At 34.0% G+C, this 25,457-nt stretch overlaps 2 protein-coding genes and 1 long non-coding RNA gene across 3 annotated transcripts in view; all 3 read left to right on the top strand.

Annotated features, from left to right (window-relative positions):
* The window catches only part of LOC133190024 (TPR and ankyrin repeat-containing protein 1-like), a 490,694-nt gene that overhangs the window by 441,750 nt on the left and 23,487 nt on the right, over window positions 1-25,457 (top strand). The window contains exons 6-18 of the mRNA XM_061325501.1: window positions 1,183-1,452; window positions 4,610-4,860; window positions 5,436-5,589; window positions 6,259-6,405; window positions 7,408-7,641; window positions 8,017-8,277; window positions 9,654-10,027; window positions 12,225-12,381; window positions 14,959-15,282; window positions 20,721-20,993; window positions 21,994-22,167; window positions 22,642-22,860; window positions 23,522-23,782. Of these exons, the coding sequence (XP_061181485.1) occupies window positions 1,183-1,452; window positions 4,610-4,860; window positions 5,436-5,589; window positions 6,259-6,405; window positions 7,408-7,641; window positions 8,017-8,277; window positions 9,654-10,027; window positions 12,225-12,381; window positions 14,959-15,282; window positions 20,721-20,993; window positions 21,994-22,167; window positions 22,642-22,860; window positions 23,522-23,782 (3,099 nt within the window). The remainder of the gene's footprint in view (window positions 1-1,182; window positions 1,453-4,609; window positions 4,861-5,435; window positions 5,590-6,258; window positions 6,406-7,407; window positions 7,642-8,016; window positions 8,278-9,653; window positions 10,028-12,224; window positions 12,382-14,958; window positions 15,283-20,720; window positions 20,994-21,993; window positions 22,168-22,641; window positions 22,861-23,521; window positions 23,783-25,457) is intronic.
* On the top strand, window positions 16,903-18,298 carry LOC133190025 (uncharacterized). Its single transcript, XR_009721550.1, has 4 exons — window positions 16,903-16,966; window positions 17,302-17,479; window positions 17,849-17,925; window positions 18,108-18,298. It is a non-coding gene; the product is annotated as an uncharacterized LOC133190025 (long non-coding RNA).
* LOC133190023 (maternal protein exuperantia-like) lies at window positions 18,356-20,165 on the top strand. The gene is made up of 3 exons (XM_061325500.1): window positions 18,356-18,904; window positions 18,997-19,327; window positions 19,435-20,165. The coding sequence occupies exons 2-3, from the start codon at window positions 19,057-19,059 to the stop codon at window positions 20,028-20,030; spliced, it is 867 nt and encodes a 288-aa protein (XP_061181484.1). The 5' UTR covers window positions 18,356-18,904; window positions 18,997-19,056; the 3' UTR covers window positions 20,031-20,165.

Here is a 25,457-nt window from a genome sequence, read left to right as displayed (position 1 = left end):
TTTCATCATGATTGGTTAATTTTTTGGCATTTTACAGGTGTTTTTTTCATTTTTATTATGTGGTTTTGTCTGGATCTGTTCCCAGAGACTACTGCATAGATTTGTATGAAAATTTGTACACTTATTATTTACCATATGAAGATGTGCACCTGGTATTTTCAACATTATTTCATAATTTTTCTGCATTTTACAGATGTTTTTTTTTTTTCATTTTTATTGACTTAGTCATTTCGGGTTCATGTCTAAGGTTATGAGACATAGAATCTAGAACATCTGTACAAAAATGTGAACTAGAGCTTAAAACTACTCATTAGAACTAAAAACAAAATCACAAAGTATTAATAACAGTTTTTACATTACACAGCAGATAGTGTAAATCCATTTGTCCCTTGGGAGTAATGAGTGGACATGCATCCAGTTAAAGATTAATTAATGAGTTCAGTGTGGGAAGCTGTTAGGGCATCTCTGATCAAGCAGGTCTTATCTATATCTCCTGGGAATTGGGCAGAAAGAAAAAAAGATCCCTGTTGTCTAAGTCTCTTAATTGTAATTTATGTCTGTCAAAATACATAGTTACTGGAACCAGCCTTTTATTTTTAAAATGAGTTTGATATAAAGGTGTTAAGATCAATTTGATTTTGTATAATTAATTATGATATTTTTTTTTCAACAATCAATTTGCAGAGTGTCATGTCTCACAAAGATGACAGGTAGTTGCAGACTATTTACAATGTAATAAAAAACACTGTAATTATTAGTATGGATGTTTTATCAGGCTGCACCTTAGTTTCATTCAAAAAAAAATATAATGAGTAATTAAATTTTCACTCTAAATGTTTAAGCAAGTTGTGAACACCTCTCACATCTAGAAAACATTAGTGATTTGGTACCTTCTCTGAAAAACCCAGCGGGGGGTATTTGTCCCTTTTGGACAGTTCTAGTTTTAATAAAAATCTTCATTAAAATCATAAAATAAATTATATTGTTGAACATTTACACAAGTATTGATGATTTAAATAATGTTTTGTACCTACATCACTAGAGACTCTGACATAGTTAAACCGAGTCCTGTGACCATGTGTCCTTCTTCCCTTTAAAACAAATTTTTAAAAAAAAAGAAATCTTCATTATGTTTGAACTGTGTATTTTATGTTCATACAATAATTAACATGTTCCATCCAGGCAATATTCACCTGATAAAACTGATGTTCAGTCAGTATTTGAAAACACCAGAAGAAAAAGATGCTGTCGATGATAAGAAGAAAACAGCTTACCATATACTAGTGCATTCTGGGAAAATCAATGGTTCGCTTGGAGAAACTCTGCTTCGGCTTCTGATGAACAATGGATGTCGTCCATCCATCCCTGATGCTGATGGCAAACTACCCATAGACTACCTCACACCAACAGATATGGGGTATAGTCTTCTGTCAAACATCACAAATGTAGCAGGTAATTTACATGAAATAAGCTCTGTTTTAGGTTTTTAGTTGCTACAGGACTTAGTCTTTAGGTGAAGATCTCGTAAATGAGTTTAGTTTGTCTTATAAGTGCTAGATCCATTATGACACCATAATTACTAGTATATTGAACTTAATTTTTCCCATACTTTTTGGCTATAATTGAGATATGTAGAAAATGAAGCAGCATGTTCATGGAATTCATTTTGAAATCATGTCAAAGTAATCCCATTATTTATATTCAATTAAATATTATTTTAAAGAAGAGGCCAAGAACATTATAATTACTATTTTCTGAGAGATTGTTGGCAATCTGGATACTTTTCTTTGTGTAATATGTAAAAAAAAAAAAAAAAAAAAAATCCCTTATTTGTTCCCTGCTTTCACTGAAATTCGGGGATATAAGTTTGGTCTGTCCATTTGTGTGTTTGTGTGTTAAACTTTCATTTCCAGACAATATCTCAAAAAGCCCTTGAACTTTTGCAATGAAATTTTATACCACAACTCCCTTTGGCCCAAAGAAGACCCCTGTTGATTTTGAGGTCCAAAGGTCAAGGTCAGAAATTCATATATTCTGTCTTTGTGGAACAGTTTTGTTTCAAGACAATTTCTCAAAAATCTTTTGAGCTTTTGCAGTGAGTTTTATATCACAACTACCTATGGCTGAAAGAAGACCCCTATTGATTTTGAGGTCAATAGGTAAAGGTCAGAAATTCGTACATTTAAAAAAATGGTTTCCAGATGATAACTTTATTTTTCTTTGAGCTTTTTCAATGAAATTTTATATCATAACTCTCAATGTCATATGAAAGACCCCTATTATTTTGAGGTCAAAGGTGGGGTCAGAAATTCATACATTCTTTCTGTAACACTTGTTCATGACAATATCTCAAAAAACATTTTAGCTTTTGCAATGAAATTTTATTATTACAACTCCCTATGGCCTTTAAAAAAATGCCTATTGATTTTGAGGTCAAAAGGTGTCAAAGTCAGAAATTTATCAGTAGGTTGAAATTTAAGGATCATGTCCATTACCAAAAAAACTATGAGGCTTATATAGACCAAACTTGCAAGTGTTATGTGTATTACCTTCTTTGTTATGAATGCTACATTTGACATATTTTTAGCTCACCTCCACGAAGTTGGGGGAGCTTATGTGATACCCTCCAGAGATAGACATTAACTTTCATATTCACTTGCCTTTTGGGCAAGTGATCTCAAACTTTGACTTGTCCGAATGCAAAACTTGGTTGCCCAAAACTAGGAAAGAAGAAAATTATGCTAAGAAAAAAATGTGATCAAAAAACACTTATAATATGCGTTTGTAATTAAATGTATACTACTGTCCTTGTCAATTTAACCTCTTAACACACACTGCCATGCAGCAATAATCCTTAATTCTTAAAAATTATTTTCGGTAGGATCTTTTTGTGAATTGTTATTTTCAGAGATATCTGTGAAGCAACGCTAAAAGAAGATAGTTGCTACGAAACGTATATTTGATCAGGATATATCATATGTTACTTATTTGTAAGTGAATAAATAATCTAAATAAGTACGAAGTAGGTAACAAAGTTGTTGGAGGTTCTAGCGTATTTTACCACGAAAGAAAACAGAAAACTGAACCCGATTTTTAAATGAACGGTATAATCTAGAAACGCTATCAAGGAATTCCAAATGATGTCAGGTACCTGGCGGAAATCAAATGTTCAATTTATTGTCTATTTACAAATTAATGAAAACTAAATGATATATACATTTGTATGAAAAAAAAAATCACTTGCCCGATCGGACAGGTACTTCGACAGTTTCACTTGCCCGAACTGAGAATTTACTTGTCCCAGGCAATCGGACAACCGTTAACGTCGATCCCTGCCCTCGATGTTGATGTTGGCGTCTTAGGTTAAAGTTTCTGGAGCAGTTGTCTTTTTAAGTACTTTTTTGCCCTACATTAATCGTAAATGCATGGAAGGTGCTTCTAGTGTGTTTCATTGTACCAAACAGGTTTCAGATGCTGCAATTTCAGCTAAGGAATGACCAGGTTAATGTTTTTAGAGCAGGTTAATGTTTTTGGAGCAGATCTCATTTCCAATTGACTATAAGCCCTATGTTGACCAAACTTGCATGGATGATGCATCTTAGGATGCACACTACCAGGCTTTCCTAGGATGCTGGATCTGACCATCATTTTCCAGATGAGTGACTAGATTTAAGTTTTTGGAGCAGGTTCATTCTAAAGTAACTAGAAGTCCCATGTTGACCAAACTTGCATGGATGATACACCTAAGGATGCACACTACTGGACTTACTTCGGATGCTGGATTTGACTTACACTTTGCAAATAGTGACCAGGTTGAAGTTTTTGGCACAGGTCCATTACCAAGAAACTGTGAGGCCTATCTAAACCAAACTTGCATGGATGATGCATCAAGGGATGAACACTCTTAGCTTTGCTTCAGATGCTGGATTTGAATTTCATTTTATGGATGACTTACTAGTTTGAAGTTTTTGGATAAGTCCATTCCCAAGTAACTGCAAGCTCTCTCAGATCAAAATCGCACAAATGTTGCACCTTGGGATGTACACTACTAGATTATTAGTTTAGTGTGGGACTTTGCCTTACTTAAAGACAACATCCGTTGAGGTGAGCTCTGTAATCTCTGATTACCTATGTTTTAAACAAGGAGTTTGATAAAAGTTTTTAGTGAAGGTCTTTTTTTCAAATAACCATTTTTTCAAGCATCAAGATTGCATAAATCTTAAGATGCATATTGGAGTCTGTATATCAGTCTTCATGTGATAAAGTCATAGTATGACAGGCAGTGCTGCCACTTTTGAGTAGGTTGGGGAAAGGGGGGGGGGGTCATGGCTCTAGTTATTTCAAATGAAACATTTTCAGTGAACTTAAGTTTGTTTTAAGATGTGGAGCTAAAGCAGTCTATAATTACAATGAAGATGAATTTAGCTAATGATCATAACTAAAAGTTCATTTATTATGAAAATTATTTAACTTAATAAAAATAAGGTATTATCAAAGTGGGCATTGTAGTTTGACTACCTCCTATTTTTGCCCCCCCCCCCCCCAACCAACCAAAAAAAATCCATTTGATAGTACATATTTTATAAGAAAGTAAATTTCTACATTCAAGGAAACCATGTGAAAGTCAAAATTCTGCATTTAAAAGAGCAAGGAAACGCAGCGTTTAAGAACAAGGAATTGGAGGAAGCCATTTTTTTCTATAGCCGAGCAATAACAATGGCCAAAGATTATGAAAATTTGACTCGTGAGACAGTCACCTTGCTGACAAACAGAGCAGCTGTTCACTTGGCCTTACACAGTATAACGGAGGCATTAGAAGATGCAGAGGAGGCCGTGAAATGTGATCCCTCCTGGCTAAAGGTTTAGTGTCAAGTTTTTGTCATTTTGCTTGTAACTGATAGTATTTATATGTAGTTTCTTTCATGTAACTGATGTGTTATCACTTAATTATGGCAGTATAAAAGTTATGAGTTTTCTGTAAGTTTAGTATTCCAGGTAACAAAAGTATCAAAATGAAAAATGTATTGATATCAAACATATTTTGAAATTCATAAAAGGCCTATTAATTGTTTTAAACATTCAAAACATTTTACACTTAAATCTTTATACATATATATATGCTAGATACTTTTAAACATTATTGTTATTAAGGTTTGCATGCCTTTGATTTTAATAATAAAGCTTTAAAAGACTTCTGACTAATTTATTTCTCAGAAATCATGAACTCTTTGTGATTTCCTAGAAATACATGTAAAAGAGTTTTCCTATTTTTGCATCTAGAGAAAACAAAGTTGTGTTTAGCTATTTAGTTTAGATGCATGTAGGTATATTAATTTGTGTTTAGTTATTGGGTTTTAGGTGCATGTACTTGATATTAACATGTTGAATGTTTTGGTAAGCAGGATTGAGAATATTTCATACATTTGTTGATGCAGGGACACTGGAGGCGTGGTCAAATTTTAAGTCAATTAAAGAAGCACAGGGAAGCTTATAGCGCCTTCCTAGAGGGGTACCGCAAAGGAGAGGGCACTGCTGCAGAAAAACGTAACATTCTGGTAGAGGCCGTCACAGCATTCCAGCACATCAAAGGTATTTCATTATCTTTTATATTATGGTATATTGAGTGGCAATAATGAATATAAGGGCATACCTTTTTTTAAGGCTCAGATGAGCTTTTTTTTTTTTTTCAAAATTAGCTCACTGTCAAATAAACAAATACTTTCAATATTTCAATAGTAGTAGGGCCTTAGTAAATCATCACGAACATTTTCGAATTCCTAAGGTTCAAGTTAATTTAAATTATGAATCTTAGGGTTAGATTATAATCGAGAATCAATTTTACATTTAATGCATGTACATGTAAATGGGAAAGAAAAATTAAAAAATCATTCAAAAATCTCCAACAAAACTGCAAGCCCATGTTAGGCATATTGGTAATTATGCATCCCCATATATGGCTTCAAATATGGTTATGTTGTGACTCCTTGGGACTAGGATGAGGCCACAATATAGAGCGATTAATTAAGAGGGGGGAATACTTTTCAAAATCTAAAGGAGAGCAGGCTTGGGGGTTGTAAAACTTGGACGAGCTCACTTGCTCTCATTCTCACTTTTCTACCATTAATTCTTTTTGTAAAAGTGAGACAGAGATCAATAGTTAGCCGAGTTTATGGCCCTGGAGCCAGGGCCAAAGAAGATTCAGGTGAGCACCCCATGGGCCTCTTGTAAATAAGCTCATAGATATCTAACTTTTTTCAGGACAGCAGGATCTGGAAACCAGTTACAAGGGCCTTAGTAAGGTAACCAATGATGTATGGGCAGATGTTCTGACCAGACTCAGTGTTAGAGGAGAGTGGGAAGCCATTAGATTCCTGGTTCTGGGGATCAACTTCATGTTTGGTGGTGGTAGGTACATTCAATGATAAAAAAAACTCATTAATGAACTTTCCTTTCAATGGCAATCTTAAATGTGTTGAATTCTTGTTCTGTTTGTTATGTTTAGCATAAACTTTTTTAAAGCTTCTTTTGAACTTTAAATACCTGGTCACAAAGTCTAGTACATATGTTTCTTCAGTAGTATCAAATTTTTAGCTCACTAAACCCAAAGGCTAAATTGAGCTTATCTGATCAAAGAGTGCCTAGCATCCATCTGTCAGTCGTTTGTGTCCTCTATATACTTTTCACATTTTGAACTTTTCCAGAGCCATGCACTAAGCTAATTTTAATGAAACTTTCCCAAATGCATCCTGGGATAAAGGGAATTCAAATGAGAAGGCACATCCTCTTTTGAAGGGAGATTATTGAGAATTATAGATATAGTGAAATCAAATGTAAATTATGAACCACAGGACAGGGTTTAGAAGAGAACAAACATATGTTAAAGCTTTCTAAATTTGTGTCTGTTCAAATAATCCCATACCATCCAGGTTTTTTTTGTGTGTACAATATAGGGGTTTAAAATTATATGTATATGAAAATACAAAGGAAAAATCTCTTAAGAATTTTCTTCTCAATAACAGCAGGCCCACAACTAGTTCTAGTACTATGCAAGCATTCCCAGTTAATGCAGATTCAAAACTGTACCAATCATACCCCTGTGGGACAAGGATGGGGCCCAATAGGGGATTGGATATTCATGTGGAATGCTTAGATTATTTAAAAGATAATTTCAAGGGGGAAAAAAGGGCGGGGATTTCTGAAGCCTATTTTAGTGATGGAGATTTACATTAGAATATAGGGGGAAAATGATAAAAAGAAGTTTTTGAAAAATTTTATGTTTGTTCATTTAGCAGTATTTTATAAAATGACACCATTTTCTATATATAAAATAGGACAAGGAGGCTGCCCACAAATTTACATAGAGAATTGAGACTTTGTCTTACTTGAAAATTATTTTATTGCTTTAAGGGCAAGTAATGGCCATGGGTTTTGCCAGAGATGCTGATATGCAGGGTATCACATATAAAACCCTCTTCCCATTCCTTGAGAGACAGGAAGATCCAGCCTCTGTGAATTTCTGGATAACTCCTCTTGTGCTCTTCCTCATTACACACAGAGGAAACCTGGACAGTTTACTGAGGTTCCGAGAATCAGATGAGGACACACCCCTCCACGCTGCTACCAGATTCTGTGTCCTCACAGGTAATCTTTTTCTTCAATTTTTTTTCGTATCTAATTGATGAAAATGTTGCATATTGACTGAAATATCAAGTATTTTTGTAATTTACAATCTTTTGGTTTCCTTAATTTTCGAGGAGATAAAAAAAATTTTGCTTTTGGCAAAAAATACAAATGTAAATTTATGGACAGCTACCTTGTCAAATTCCAAAATGAGTAAGAAAATTCCCTTCATATTGTAAAGATCAACCACAAAAACAGATTTTCACCATGAAAATATGAAACAGCTGTATATAATTTCAAAACTTATTTACACAATAAAATTAGAAATGCATACCAGCAATATTTGTATAAAAATTAACTTTTCATTTGGTTTTTTGATATATCATTCTTTCCTAGGAGACACGGTTATACTTAAAAGCATGCCAAACAATCCTCAGATGATAACAGTTGTAAATGGTAAGGGGGATTCACCATTCCACACCCTCCTGAAGATGTCTCCTGCCCCCCAGGGAAAGATCCTTACCTCTCTTGTCAAGCTTCTTCTACAGAAGGGAGTGTCCCCTGTTGAGCGGGATAGAGACCAGCTTCTGCCTATTGACTATGTGGATCCAAGCAAAAACAAAGGGGTGTATGACATACTCCTAAAATATGCCAAACGTAAGTCACACTTAATAATTTGGTTTGGTAGGAATAGGGGAAGATATGCAAGTTGTTCCATTGAATTTTAGTTTATTCTTTTGGATTTATGTAAATGATCTTTTACTTATCAAAACCTCGATCAATTTCCTGTTATCCACATGAAATATACATGTATCTGCTTTGATATCAAAACACTTTTCAATCAAATGAGAAATGGTAGCTAATGGTCAGCCAGTCATGCTACCTGGAAATCTGAGATTGCATGTGTTTTGATAATGATAACCTGTCTATACAGCAAGCTCTTGCATGTAATGTAAAACTTTTTACGGAGAAAAAACGTATACACAATAGATATAACAATACTCTGTATGTTTATCTTTTTTTTTATACCCCCCGCAAACGAAGTTTGGGAGGGTATATAGGAATCACCTTGTCCATCTGTCCATCCGTCCATCGTCTGTCTGTGCAAACGTGTCCGGTCAATATCTTTTTTACAGAGGAACATTAGAATCTATTACTTCACTCAAAGACTGTTGATGACCTGAGGGTGTGTCGTGACCTTGACCAAAGGTCATTTGGGCAAGGTCAAGGTCACTGAAAGAAAAAGTTAATAATTCATGTCCGGTCCATATCTTTCTTAAGGATAAACTTGGTGAGTTCCCATTTTACACAAAGATTGCGTATGACGTGAGGGTGTGTCATGACCTTGACATAAGGTCATTTGGGCAAGTTCAAGGTCACTGAAAGAAAAAGTTCATAATTCGTGTCCAGTCCATATCTTTCTTAAGGATAAACTTTGTGCGTTTCCATTTTACATAAAGATTTCTTATGACCTGAGGGTGTGTCATGACCTTTACCCAAGGTCATTTTGGGCAAGTTCAAGGTCACTGACAGAAAAAGTTCATAATTCATGTCCAGTCTGTATCTTTCTTATGGAGAATAATGTTGGGATGTTGGGAGTTTCCGTTTCACACAAAGATTGCTTATGACCTGAGGGTGTGTCATGATGTTGACCATAGTCACTGTAGAAAAAATTGATAAATAATGCATCCATACTTTCCAATAGGTAAATACTTGAAAAATTATTATTTATTTTTTCAATGTAATAAAAAAAAAAATGATATTATAAGTATTGATGTTTTATTAGGCTGCACCTTAGTTTTATTCATTAAAGGTATAAAATGAGCAATTACGAGTAAATTTTCAATCTAAATGTTTAAACAAATTGAGAACACCTCTTAGATCCATCAAATACTAGTATTAGTGACTTGGCACCTTCTCTGAAAAACCCTGCGGGGGGTATTTCAGAGAAGGACAGTTCTAGTTTCTCTTGTCACTGTTTAATAGTTATATTATATACATGTACATAAGATATGAATATTAAACATTTATAGCTACAGAAAATGTCAAATCAAAAAAGCCACCAGAAAACCCACAGAAATCAACAGAAAAAGCAAAACCTGTAAAGCCCACAACAAGTGAACAGCAGGTGCCACAAACATCTGCAACAAGCAAAGATAATCTGGTGGTTAAAGATCTAAAATCGCAGGCAAATGAACTGTACAAGCAAGGCTGCATTGAGGAGGCATTAGAGATGTATTGTGATTTGTTGGATTACATCTCAGAAGAGTGCGAACATGAGGTAGAAAACCATGAGAAAGCTGTGCTCTATGGTAACAAAGCAGAATGTTTGTTAAAAATGGGTCAATTTGAGGAAGCATTAGAGGCTGCAGTGGAAAGTGTGGGCTTTGATGGACATTGGTTTAAGGTAATATTTAGGAAAATAAAGAGCTAGGTTCACTTTATGCACAAAATGGCCCTGTAGATATACCAATTTATTGACTAATACCCTGTGTACCATTTTCAACATTAATATAAAGTAGAGACTTAGTGCTTTCAGTTTATGTAACAGAATTTCCTTTGAAGAGTCCAAGCATTGAAAAACAGGTTGTGTGAAATTGCAGTGTTATTGAATTTTGCAGAAAACAGGTGTATTTGAGGCCTAGAACCTTCAGCAAAGAATTAAAATATGAGCACACTCCTCGATCCAAAAATTAAAATATATTTTATAATCTTCAGTATCAGTTCTTTTATAATATATTTACCAGACATGGGCACGATTACTGAAAAATGTAATCGATTAATAATCGATTACTTAAAGGAATTCTGTGTAATCGATTATTAATCGATTAAACTTATTTTTGTCCTGTAATCGATTGTAAGCGATTACTTTGGAAGATGTAATCAATTAATAATCGATTACTTCTAAGTTTTTATCCCTTCAAATATCAAAGCAACATTTAAATGATTTTGTTTTGAACATATTTTATTGTATAATTAACACAAGGGATTGGCTATAAGTTCTAACAACTAAATATACAATACTTATAATCATAATGATTGTCCAACAAATTTAAATGTTTAATGGTAATATTGATGATATCAACTGAAGTTTGAATGTGTTCCTGCAGTTTCAGTGCAGGTTCTTTTAAGGTTTTATTCTGGTTTAATTTCATATTTTAGACCTAACATTCTCACTAAATGCCCAAATGCGGGATTTTCTACCATGGAAAGTGGAGACATGGTTCCTACAACAAAATATGCCAAGGAATTAATTATTCCTTTCAACCTTGGATTTGAACCTCCATATTTATTGATTTTTGTTGCAGAAATTATTAAATATTTTATTATGAATTAAAAGTATTTGGACTGCCCGCATGTTGGCAGTACACATAAAACATTCCTGTGTCTTTTTTTTTTTTTTAAAAAAGTAAATTAGAACTCTTAGTATTAAACATGTAAATCAAATGTGCCTTTAGGTAAAACCAATAGCACAATTTCATTCTGTATTGAAATAAGTGTTTTAAGAGCTATTAATTGCTTTAATAATATTGTTTGTCTTCAATGGAAGTATCAATTATTAAATATGTTTGTCTTCAATGGAAGTATCAATTATAAAAGTTAAACACTAGATAGTTCACAGTTTACACCTCATTATCTGCAAGTCAGGGATGTCTCAGTCAATTAATTAGCCAAGATAAGCAAACACAGTGACACTAACCTCCTCTCTTAAAAATACAGACACATATAACCTCACTAACAAAAAAAAAGCAACCTTACAATTTTGAATGAAAACATATCATTAGAATGATTTTGCATATTTTTAAGTTACTTACTAAAACATTGTTTAAACATTTTCAGAAATGAATAAGTATTTCCATCTTCTTCTTTTTTAAAGTACAATGTAGTTTATATACTAAATTATTTATATTTAACACAGCATTTTAAATCTGTTTTTGCTATTTATAATTTTCTTATACAAGACAAAGTTTTTCAAAATATGAAATATGAAAATAAATATTATTTACACATTTTGCACAGAGGTTGTGCTGTATACAAAATATTGAAAAATGGCATCATATTTTGGCCAGTTTTGAAGAAAAATTCAGGATATGTGAATAATGACGCAATTCATGACGTCATAATGCATTGACTAGAAAGAAAATTACATTATTTTCAGTAGATATTCATTCACCAAGTGCTCAAGTATTATTTATTGCCTTGTTGACTAAAACTATACAGTTTTGAATTTTCAGAAATTCACAGGGCCAAAAAAGGCCCTAAGTGGCTCTTGCTCTTTGTTTGATATACTCTTAATAAACTTTGATTTTTGCCTTTGGATAATCTGATGTTTTCCTTACAGTATCCAATTTGTATGTACTGATTTCTTCTGTCCCATTTGTCAAAACTATATTGTTTAAATTAACTTTACCACTGTGTCATTTTGGGACTTTTTGCAAAAGTGCAGAAAATATATAGGGTTTTTTTTTTTTTGGTTTTTTGGGTTTTTTTTTTTTTTTGGACACTCATTTTAGCCAATGAATTTTTCCTGGGGAAAGTATTTTTCATCCTTATGAAATCTTTGCCATAATTAATGCTTTAAATTTTGTTGTTTATGATAACAGTCACACCTGAGAGTTGGCAAAGCAAAAGCAGCACTAGGGGAGTTCAGTGTCGCCATTCAAGCTTTTGGTAATGCCTGTAATGAATTGGAGGAAACACCAGCAAATCTGGTCGTTCGAAGGGAGATTCTGGGAGAATTGACAAGAATTGCTCCTAAAGGTATCACTTTGATAAGTTCGGTTTTTGCTTGTCTTAAAGCATGGTAGGTTGTTCAAAGACTTTAGAACATTTTCAGATTCTTTTCTAAAATGACTGTCTGAAGTAGTTTTATTCAATTTTTAGCTCACCTTAGCTGAAGACTCAAGTGAGCTTTTCTGATCAAACTTTGTCCGTTGTCTGTCATTGTTGTCATTGTTGTGGTAAAGCAAATTTCAACCAAACTTGGCACAGAGGATCCTTGGGTAAAGGGAATTCAAGTTTGTTCAAGTGAAACGCCACTCCCTCTTCCAAGGGGAGATAATTAAGAAAGAGTAAAAATTTGATGGGGTCATTTAAAAATCTAATCAAGAACTACTGGGTCAGAAAAGATGAAACTTATGTGAAAGCTTCCTGATATAGTGTAGATTCAAGTTTGTTCAAATCATGAAAATATAGGAAACATCTTTAAAAATCTAAAGAACAGCAAAGCCGTGACTATATTTATATGAAAGCATCCTCAGGTAATGTTGATTCAATTTTTCAAATCATGGCCCCTGGGGTAGGGTGGGGCCACTGTTGCAACCACTATTGAAATAATTATTTCAATAGTGGTTGAGAGTGCATTTCAAAACTAAACACTGGTTGTAACCACTATTGAAATAACGTTCAATATTGAAATAATTATTTCAATAGTGGACGTTATTTCAATAGTGGTTACAAAATGCCTCTCAAAACCGAACACAGGTTGCAACCACTTTTGAAATACAATGTAACGTTCACTATTGAAACAATGATTTCAACAGAGGTTTTGAATGCTTTTTAAAGCTTTAACCAGGTTGCAACCACTATTGAAATAATTTTCACTTTTAAAATAAAGACTTGAATAGTGATGAAATAATGATTTCAATAGTGATTGAAATAATGATTTCAACAGTGATTGAAATAATTATTTTATGGCTGCTGACAATGATTTCAATACCAAAACCATATTGCAAGCCTTACTGAAATGTCCCCTCTAATGAAAGAAAAATATAAGGATGACTTGTTCATTACGTTTTCCAACATAATAAATTAATTTATTGAGTTTAAATTATGATGTGTAAATTAATGTTTTCCTTTCCTTTCTAAAAAGTACCATTAATATACGGACATCTATGATTTAACTGACGTACCTAAAATTCATACAAATGCAAATGTTTATAAGCAAGCTTCTGCTGAATCTGGCAGACTCGGCGAAAACCAACAGACAATCAATCAATATATGCAAGTTTTAGGTGATTTTGTTATATTTAAGGTTCATTTTGCCATTGATTTGGAAAGGAAAGGATCATAATTACTGATAGAGGTGAACATTATTTCAATAGTGGTTGCAACCTGGTTTCAGTTCTGAAAAGCATTCAAAACCTCTATTGAAATCATTGTTTCAATAGTGAACGTTATTTCATAAGTGATTGCAACCTGTATTTGGTTCTGAAATGCACCTTTAACCACTATTGAAATAATTATTTCAATAGTGAACGTTATTTCAATAGTGGTTACATCATGTGTTTGGATTTGAAATGCACTCTCAACCACTATTGAAATAATTATTTCAATAGTGAACGTTATTTCAATAGTGGTTACAACCAGTGTTTAGTTTTGAAATGCACTCTCAACCACTATTGAAATAATTATTTCAATAGTGGTCGTTATTTCAATAGTGGTTGCAACAGGCCACAATTGACATTAAAGTTACACATTGGAATATGTAGGAAACATCTTTAAAATCTTCTTCCCAAGAACAGCAAATCCATGATTAGTCATGTTAATTCACAGGCATCCTTAGGTAGTGTAGATTGAATTTTGTTCAAATCATGTTCCCAGGGGGTAAGTCAGGGCCACAATAGATGATCAATCACATTATTTTTAGGAAATCATGTAAAAAATCACATAAAAAATAATGTGATTGATCATCTATTGTGGCCCTGACTTACCCCCTGGGAACATGATTTGAACAAAATTCAATCTACACTACCTAAGGATGCCTGTGAATTAACATGACTAATCATGGATTTGCTGTTCTTGGGAAGAAGATTTTAAAGATGTTTCCTAAAATTTATAAAAAAATAATGTATAGCCATAATTAGTCAAAGAAATTTGGAAGCATCCTTAGTGTAGATTCAAGTGTGAACAAATTATCCCCCCCCCCTTTTTACCAGTTGTGGGGAATCACATATATTTAATCTTTTAAATACTGAACTGATTTCTGCATTTTCCTAGCCAGTGTGCTCAGGTGAGGGATGTGGCCCATGGGCCTCTTGTGATGTGTAGCATCTATGGATAAAGGAGAATAAAATTTTTTTAATTTGAAGGCCCAAGTCACCTTTGGACCTTACACAGCAGAGTTAGAATAATCAAAATTATTAAATATCTATGCTGAGTCCAAAGTTCCAGGACAAAAACTTTTCCCAACCACTAAGACACGGAAAATGAGTGACCACAGTTCTTTGAATTTGCTTGTTCCATTTACAATCCTTTGGGTTAAGATGTAGTTGTTATATTGTACATGTATATAGATTTATATAATTAGAATTAAATGTGATATTTTCCATCTTTTAGCTGGACAGATTCCATTGCTGGATTTAAAAGGCTGTGGAAAACAGGTTTGGGCCCTGACCTCGTACGACTTAATATGTAGTGAACAGTGGATATCGGCCAGATTTGCTTATTTACAACATTGCCAAAAGACAATCAGTATGGATTTATACCATGAGGTTAAGGTCAGTCTGCAGCCTTTGTGTGTCCTTGACAAGGTGGTTACAGAGCAGTGGGTGATGGATCTGATACTCTACTTAATACAAACAGGAAGTGACTACCATACATTGTCAGTTGAGAAATTTGACACTTACTTCCATGCTGCTGTTAGGATGTCCTTGGTGACTGGTAATTATGTAATTTTTTAGGCCACATGAGTCACTCAGATGACCACTTGCAAGCTGTTGTTTGTCTTCATGATTCATTTGTAAATGTTTGACTGAAATGATGGAAGCAATTTCATGAGATATAATGATTGTATCTGTGGGTGAAGGGAAACAAAAATCATGAATTCAGACTTAGACTTGGAACAACAAAAGATGATAATGAATAAAATTTTTGTCTGGGCCATAAATTTATATCAGATAGATAGCCTTATATATAGTGTTGTCAAATTGGACCATTTTTAGTAACTTGCTTAGTTTTCTGACTGAGTACCCAGTTACTCAGTCTAAGTAACTCAGATGATTTTTCATTAGATCTCTAGACATCTTTGCTTGTGGTATACACTGTATATACTGAATAGTGCCCATATTTTATGTAACATCAGTACAATTTTCATTTTTTAGTATTTTTAAACACAAATATACTACATATGAACGTTATGTACAACTACAAATATACAGAATGTCTTTTAAAAAATGTTCTTGAATAATTGTTTTAAAAAAATTCAACACATTGAAAACAGCCCAGTTAGGGTACACTATATCCTGTCAAACAAAAACACAATCTAATGAGACTGAACTTGTTTAATTGGCTGAGAAGCTGTTTGGGAGAATAGAAATGCGAGAATATTTTAAATCAACAAGATTTACCTTCTATAAGTGAGACGATTTGCTTTTTCTTTTAAAATATTTCTGTGCTTTTAATTTCTTGGTGGCATCCATCATTTAATCGTGTACAGGTGGCTAGCACAGGTTTAAATACCATATAAGCAGAATTTTTAGCAAGGATTTAATTTTGGGCATTTTTAGCAAGGGTTCCGAGATCGCTAGAATTGAATATCACTGAAAATTTATTTCGCATAGGTTGTTGAAGCTATCTCACTTGACATTATAAAATAGCTAAAATTATTTCTCACCAAAAATATTGACTAATAATGCCAAAATTGAATCCTTGTTAAAAATTCTGCTTATTTAGTATGTAAACCTTGACTTCAATTTTGGCCATTTGTATATACAGTTTAACATGTTTATAGGAAAGTGCCAAGGATAAACAATTTTGATTTAAGGAACTCCAATCCTCAGCAATGTTCGGTAACTCGCGTAACATCCGGAAAAAGTTTATTCGTATCATGAATTCCGGCATTTACAATTTTTGGAACTCTTCTTTCAAAAAAGAATTTAAAAAAAGTTGTCATAGCATGTAAACAAATGGAAATGGTTGGGAAATCGTATACGAGAAAGAAATAAGAAAGGTCGATTCAAGAAAGCCTCAGCTACTGCTACTAAAAGTATTAGTACGTGTACCGACGAAAACAACAACGATCCTGACTTCAGCGATGTCAACAATGAAGATCCACTGGTACAGGTAGATGAAAACGATGAAAATAAAGAGACATTTGACCTGTTTCAAGGCAGAAGAGTTGTTGAATTCTCTGTTCTGGTGGATCATTTGCAAAGAGGGTGCTATCTATGTCATGCATCTCTGGATCTTGTTGACTGTGAGAAAGAGAGACATTATGGACTAGCTAGCTTACTGTATGTAAGATGAAGGAAATGCAACGAACTGACGATCATTCCAACTGGTAAACAACACAGTATAGGTCAAAATGGCCAAGGTCCTTTTGATATCAACACCAAACTCGCTGTTGGTAAGTATTTTTATAAGAGATTAAACGTATGTGTATTTTGCAAATTATCTGTAAAATATATTTTCTAAGCTGGTCATAGCTACATATAGATACATGTAGTATACAAGAATTTCGTAACATACAACACTGTACAAGTACCAGCACTCCTTATATAATATAGAAAAGGAAAAGAGAATTTACCCTCAGCTCAGTGGTAGAGCATCAAAAATAGGATATAAAAGATATGCTTACATATGTACTACAATATATTTTTAGTACAATAGAGCAGTAAGTGCAATACAATAGAGCAATAAGCACATGCATGGCTTGAATACATGTATAATTTTTTTTCTTAGCTTTAACCTATGCTGGCATTGGAGAAGCTGTGGTTTCAAAGATTTTTTCGACGCTCAATATACCAATTCTAACTCCAAGAAATTTGAAGAAGAGAGAGTGAGAGACTGTCCCTGCTCTAGAGACACTGGCAAGAAATTCCTGTGATGAAGCCTTACAACTGGAGGCACATAAATCAAGGTTTATATTATTATATAGTAACACAGTTTTGAGTATTATTTCATTACATAATCGCAAGGCACAGATTTTGTGTTCATTCTTCCACATATAGAAAATAGAATGGACACAAAACATGTGCCTTGCGACAGTGAGTTCATTCAGGGGTATGTCAAACACCCTTTACTCATTTGATGCTTGAATGCAAGTAATATATAATATATATAAATAATATATAAATGCATTTATATAAGGTATGTAAAACATATGGACAATTTATTATTGGTAAAAGGGGAAAAAATTATCCTACAGAACTCTTGTTTACAATAAAAATTATAAATGTTTTATAAATTTCAAGTCAAATGTTGACACATGATATGAATTTATTTTCAGTGAAAGTGGATTGGTGCTTTCTTATGATGCTGGATGGCAAAAGCGAGGAAGTGGTAGAAACTACAATAGTCTCTCAGGTAATTATCTTGGCAATGCATGTAATATATTTTCAGTAAAAAAGGACATGACGTCTGAAAACTTCATTTGTAAAAATATGTCTAATTTTGAGTGTACATATTGAACTAAAAATATTCATTCTTTCAGTGACATATAACATTACATACTGATTGTTTTTATAAGTGTTTTACATAATTCTTAGGACATGCATCAATGTTTGGCAGCAAAACTGGCAAATTAGTAGGGTATGGTGTCATGTCCAAAACATGCCGGACCTGTGATTCCAACAAAAGGAGAACCTGTGAAAAAGATCATGACTGCAGGAAGAATTGGTCTGGAAGTTCAAAGTCAATGGAACCAGCAATGGCAGCCAACATTATAAGAAATATTGAAAGTAAGGGACATAAATTCAGAACTTTGGTTATGGATGATGACACTAGTACTATTTGCAAAATAGGGTCAGAAGTAAATTCAGAGATAGAGAAGTGCAGTGATAAGAACCACACTTTCAAGAACTTCACAAACCATCTGTTTACACTACAGAAAGAAAAATACAAGAGAATCCTGAGTACCAAAGTTATAAACCCTATAAAGAAATCTTTTTCATATGCTGTTTCATCCAACAGAGAAGATCCACAGTCGCTTCGATCTAACTTGATTGCCATACCTCACCATTTATTTGGTGATCATTCTCAGTGCAATTACACATGGTGTCGTTATCTGCAGAACAGAGATTCATATGTTCCTAGGAATCTACCCTATGGGAAATACCTCTCGGATAAAGAACTCCACCATGATCTTGTGAAATTATTCACATTGTATGCAGAACAATCTGACAAACTTTCTTCATTGGAGAGCACACAAAACAATGAGAGCTTCAATCAAATTGTTGCAAGAAAAAATCCAAAGAACAACTTCTAGTCTGGTTCAAAGAGTACCAGTAGCAGAGTTGCTGCAGCTACCTGTGAAAAAAATATAGGACCACATTAAGTGACTCAGGTATTCTTTCTTTTTTAGAACTACCTGGAATACATATACATATATGTTTTGTGCACCTATCTTTATGGTATTTATTTCCTGTTATTTTATAGATAAATGATGAATTGAGTTTGTCGCCTGGGTCCTTCACAGTGAAACATGCTGACCGAAAAATGCGGAAAAGGCACAGCAATGCGGAGAAGTACTGTACTAAGGAGTTCAAGAGAAGGAGAGTACAACTGAAGAAATCTGCCTCTAATGCTGCATCTTCATCAGAGACAAGAGAAGGGGTGACATACAGAAGTGGTGTGCTTTCTACTACCAGTAGTATTCCAGATAGTGACATGGAAACCATACCACCACCTCCACAACATCTGCAACAAAATCCACTACCTCCCTGTCAATACAGCAGGGTTTATTTTGATCTGGAAACGACAGGTCTAGGTGTGTGGAAAATATCACATACTTTTGTAAAGATTTGTCACATATTTTTTTTCTGAAATGCCCATGGTATCACCTTATATCACATGTATGTACACACAATTTTTCAGGATTATCAGCTGACATCGTTCAACTGGCAGCAAGGTGTGGAGAGACTGAATTCAACCAGTATGTTCTTCCAACAGTCAACATCAATCCAATGGCATCAAAGATCACAGGACTGACTTATGATGGTACATTGCTGTACAAGAATGGTGCTGCTTTACCAGCTGTTTCTATAGAGATGTGCCTGTCATCATTCTTTGATTGGCTGAATACTTCTGGTTTGAAACATCCAGTGTTGTTTGCTCACAATGCCAGGAAGTTTGACAGCCTTATTTTTGGTAGATCTGTACTGGATAGTGGGAAAGAGGAACAAGGAAGAATTATTTGTGGGTTTTGTGACACCTTACCAATACTGAAAGAACATGCATCTGGATCCCATCTGAACTTTTCTTTGGAGACTCTGGTAAAGGATATTCTTGGGTGCTCTTTTAGTGCACATGATGCAGTTGAAGACTGTAGATACCTTCAGAAAGTTGTTGAGCATCATAATATTGACTCATTTTACCTTCAGTATAGTTTTACTCTGATGTACATTCTCGATATCATAAAGCAGATGGAAACTTCAAAAAAAAAATCTACAAACTCTTATGCCATTAGTTGAAAATCATATTATTTCTGAAAGCATGTGTAAGAAGATATCTTTTTCAGGACTAGCTATCAAACATCTTCAAATGGCACATCAAAGAACAGGCTATGATGGGATACGAAGCTTATTTACAGAGACTTTTCAGGGAAAGCCAAGAATAACTAAACGCTCATCTATTATTACTGCTGTGTCCAAAGTCATTAAAGAGAGATAACTCTTGATCCTGAAAATTTATGTCAATATGATTTCTCTCCTTAGCTTTTATACTTGACTGGATGCAATGCTATTTATTTTTATTTTTATGATTCTTTCATCCCAGTGGATATTATTTTATGCAGCAAACAAGTCAAAATACATTATATCAAATACAATCTGCTGAAACATAGATAATTCTTTTTGTTTTCTGTTATTTAATGTATATGAAATGATCAATTAATATCTCATAAGATCTCCTGGATACACTGGTAATTAATTATCAATTCTTTATCATAATAACAAGTACTGCAGAAAAGTTGAATAATAATGGTAAAAAATACATCTTCATTTTTTTGCACCTGAGGGACGGAGTACCTTAATGTAAATTTAATTTGTTCCATTTGATAAGTTTATAGTTTTAAGACAATAGGGAATGAAAATCATTTTGTTGATAGCGTAAATTTATTGAAAACCTGTTAGAGTAATCTTATTTTCAATGTAAATGTTTAGGTATCCTTGACCTCTTTGCATTCATTTTGGAGAAAGTAAAGGAGAATGGTGACCTAAATTTACAAGACAAGTATGGAAATACGGCTCTCCATGTGGCTGCAAAGGAAGAAGACACCAAACCACAAATTCGTCTTCAGGTCATTTATCTTTTGGTGGAGATGGACATCAATGTACTGAAGAAAAACAAAGCTGGGAAATATGCCGTTCAGTATGTACCAGGCAAGGAAATTCAGGCCATTACATTGCTTCATCAAAAGATGGCACAGCAAGAAGGTAAATTTAGCTCAAGTCTTAGTTCACCTGAGCTGAAGGGACTCAAGTGAGCATTTCACCTGAGCTGAAGGCTGAAGTGAGCATTTCTGATCAAAATTTGTCGTCATTGTAAACTTTTACCTGGACCAAACTTGCAAGGATGATGCATCTAGGGAAGGACACTACCACACTTGCCTGGGATGCTGAATCTAACCTAGATTTTCCAGATGAGTGACCAGGTTAAAGTTTTTGGAGCAGGTCCTTTCCCAAGTAACTATAAGCCCTACCTGGAATAAACTTGCTTCTTAACCTACACTACCACACTTGCTTCAGGTACTGGATCTAACCTTGATTTTCCAGATGAGTGACCAGGTTAAAGTTTTTGGAGCAGGTCCATTCCCAAGTAACTATAAGCCCTACCTGGACCAAACTTGCATGGATGATGCATTTAGGGATGTACACCAACCAACCTGCTTCGGATGCTGAATCTGACCTAGATTTTCCACATGAATGAATTTTAGCCATATTTTTAACTAAATTAACATGGATGATGTGTCTAGGGATGGACTTGCTTTGGATTCTGAATCTTGACCTACATTTTCCAGATATGTGACCAGGATAATGTTTTTGGACTAGCTATGTAATATTATATCCTTTTATGATTAAACATGCATGGTGCATCTAATGATGAAAACTTCCAGACTTGCTTTGGATGTTGGAACTCACCAACATTTTCTTGATAAGTATTTAAAGTTTAAGTAAACAGGTTAAAAGTTTTTTCAAGCAGGTCTCTTTCCAAGTAACTATAAGTCCTACTTAAACCAAACTTGCATGGATATTGATCTTGGGATGTATGCTAACCAGAAAAAAAATATTGTATGAGATTTGCATTACTTATGGATAACATTCATTGAGGTGAACTTCATAATCTTTCATTACCTATGTTTTGTGTTCCGGTAGTTTACATCATAAAGTGTTATTACAGTTTGAATGAACTTAGGATTATTTGCTTATATTGTAGAAATGGAGAATATACTGAAGAAGGAGAAAGCTAGACAAGAGAGAGAACGTGAGAAACAAGAGAAACAGAGACTGCAGGAGTTACATCAACGTGAGAAACAAGAAAAACGAGAGGAGGCCGAGAGGAAGCGACAACTTCAAAGTCAGAGAAAAACTGAGGAAAGTACAAGGTATAGTTTTTGAAGCTCTACTTGTCAGGAACCAGAACTTATGCATTGATGAGGTATCTTGTGCATTGGAACTACATGTAATAATAGTCTGAGAAATTCTTTCAAAGTGCCTCTCCTCCTCCATCTTTGTTCTATTTCATCAAATCTTGTAACATAAGTGTATATAATTCTGTCAGTTCCTTTGTGATTTCAATAAAGGATGTTAACATGGTTACTCAGAATAGTCTGAAATTGTTTCAAAATCCTAATTTCCTAATGTTCTGATTTCAATAAAACCTGGTATACAAATGGAATACATCAACTATTATGAATTCAAACCAGTAGAGCAACAGCCATGTCAGAGATTTATGGTTTTAGTCAGAAAATGAAATTTTCACAGGCAGAGAAGTGATTCACCTTTTGGAAGATTCTGTATTTCAGTTGTTTTGAGATTTTGTGTTCAGCCAAATTACTTTATTTTATCAGAAAAAAAGAAAAAGAACCAGTTAAGAATATGACAGCAGACTCGGCTTGTACTAACTACTGTGAGCAACGTATAGAAGACGCAAAGGAGAAACTGAAGGAAAATAACATGAGACATGGTTATCAGTTCCTGGCAGAGGTATTGAGGAAGGACCACAGATCTGAAAAACACAAAAAGTTGGAAAAAACTGCTTTGGAAATAGTGATCAAGTCTCTTGGAAAGTCCCTCAACCCAGGTAATACAAATATAAGATCATGGAGAACCAATAAACTTAAGTTTTGTAAGTCAAATGTTATGATAGGAAGAGAAATTATTTGACCACCAAACAATACACACCAAAAAATGCCCTTTTTTGGAATCAATACTAGTATTAGAAGGTAGTATTTTTTTTTTTACATTTTACTTTTATGTAAATTAGTTGAATCTGATTCACTGAGAAAAAAGTTGTTTAAAAAAACACTATTACCCTCTGAGTGGTGAAATCATGACCTCCAGCATAGAACATAGCAACTGTCAACATTGCTTGATGACAGATGATATACCAAAAAAAGTTGACTGTGCAGAATTTATGCGTGTACTGTTCACTGTTATATGTTTTTGTATATAACATTCAGGATAATGCAATAAATATTGCATATAGTTGACTATAACATTGAAAAGTTTTGCCCCCCAAAAATCATTATTAACAGCGGCTGTGCCTAGATTGATAATATTTTCTTGTAGTGAAAATTTTCAATGTAACCCTCAATTACATGCAATATTTTTATAATATTACAAAGAAAGTACATTTCAAAGACTGAAAGGCACTTTTGTAAAGACATGAATATAAATTTTTGTCAAGAAAAAAAAGCTGATTGTTCATAATCTAGCATGTCTGGGGCTTTCTCTTTCTGCAGAAATACCCGAGAAACTTGCTAAAATACCAAATAAACTGTATGAGAAAATCATCCAAGGACTAGCAGATAATGAAAAATGGAGACAGGTGTACATTGCAGTCAAAGAATACAGAATTTATTATGGAGAGCTGGCTATGCCCAATTTTGCCAAGTCGATGTCTGTGGCAAAAGTCATTCGACATTCCTCATTTCAGGGAGCAGAGCAGTTGTTAGTTGATATTGTGGACTACATGTTAAATGGTGGAGCTGTTTTAGAAAAAGGCATGGTTCATCTTTAGCTCTTCTGAGCCAAAGGCTCAAAGAGCTAATGCTATGGCCATTTGTGCGGTGTGCGTAAACTTTTTAGAATATGGGCCATAACTCAAGAACCCCTTGGCTAATTTTGTCAAATTTGTCACAGGGGTATCCTTGGCCCAAGGGCTCCAGTTTACACTAAAACTAGGGTTGTGACCCTTAAACAAGGGGAGATAATTAGGAAAATAGAAACAAAAGTACTGGTTGCTAAAAAATCTTCTTCTTAAGAACCACTGGGCAGATTATTACCAGACTTGCACAAAAGGATGAAGATATGTTGTACATTAAAAATTGTTCAAGGCATCACCCTGGGGCAAAGGGCATGGTCTCGGGTCACTTCAAAGTTGACCAAAAATTACATTTTATTAAAATGTTGATATTTTGCTTACTATAAGGACTAGGATCATCAAATCTTGTCAGTTGATGCATCTAAGGACCTCATATCATGTTGACTCAAAAGTAGGTCACGGTGACCTACTTTTTAAATTTTGCAGCCATTCTTTTTCTAAATGATTTAGAGGCATATTTTGAACAAGTAAAGGCCAATGATCATCAAACTTTGTCAGTTGATGTATCTTGGGTCCTCGGAGTACGTCGACTAAAAAGTAGGTCACCTTGACCAACTTTTTGCATTTTATGGCTAATCTTTTTCAAAACAATTAAGGTCATTAATTCGAATACATAGAGGTTTAGAATAATTAAATCTTGTAAGATGATGCATCTTGGGGCCATAAAACATTGTATTTATTAAAAAGTAGGTCACAGTGACCTACTTTTTGAACTTTGCAGGCATTCGATTTCAAAGCGTTTTAGAGGCATAATTTTGACATTTTAAGGCCTATGATCATAAAACTTTGTAAGAGAATGCATCTTGGGTCCTCAAAAAATGTCAACCAAAAAGTAGGTCACCGTGACCTACTTTTCAATTTATATGACTATGATTAAATATTTCGGGTACTAATTGGCTTAGAATCATCAAACTTTGTCAGTTGATGGGAGTAAGTCGACTGAAAAGTAGGTCACCGTGACATACTTTTGAAATTTTTTGGTTATTATTTTAAAAATAATTTAGGCAGGGCTCAACATTAAGGCACGTCCGACCGACTCAGACTAGTAAAAGTTAGGTCCGGTCTAGTTTATTTTGCTTCATGGTAGCCCGACTGATCGTGTAAAAATATTTCGATCGAAGTTCAAATGAAGCAAAACTTACAACAATTTTACAGACTTTTCTTGTTTATCGATGTGTTAGATCAGGTTTTACTTTCATTTTCTGATCCCAATGAAAAATAAAATAACTATGAACCAAAAACAAATACGTTTGTTTCCTGTATCACTGTAATCCGACTGACCCATTCAAATGCAGCCGGTTGGATTTTTTCTGCCAAATCTGTGTTTGATCAATCGATGCAATTTTTGAGATATAAAATACGTCAACCTAATCATATAAAGAGTGATGATCATTATTATATCATCTAGCAATCCCCCCCACAATATATTTGAACTTCGTTTTCTATGCCATGATGGGTGTTCACTGTAAATACCACACCTGGTTAGTTTAGTCCGGGGATGTTTGACCCCATTATTTAGGCATTAAGGAAAGTGAAAATAAAAGATTTAAAGTGGAAAGTTTATTAAAGTCAAT

Source organism: Saccostrea echinata, unplaced genomic scaffold (genome assembly GCF_033153115.1).
Source record: "Saccostrea echinata isolate AGI-Se365-2 ecotype Australia unplaced genomic scaffold, CSIRO_AGI_Sech_v1 ptg000020l, whole genome shotgun sequence".
Classification (NCBI taxonomy): Eukaryota; Metazoa; Mollusca; class Bivalvia; order Ostreida; family Ostreidae; genus Saccostrea; species Saccostrea echinata.
Note: the sequence above shows the minus strand (reverse complement) of the source record. Positions and strands in the feature narration are given on the sequence as shown.

Excerpts from the sequence above, each read along its gene's own strand:
- LOC133190023 (XM_061325500.1), top strand. The coding sequence starts at position 19,057 with ATGCGGAAAAGGCACAGCAATGCGGAGAAGTACTGTACTAAGGAGTTC. Across the intron at positions 19,328-19,434 it reads TCTGGAAACGACAGGTCTAG|GATTATCAGCTGACATCGTT; the intron begins GTGTGTGGAAAA and ends ACAATTTTTCAG.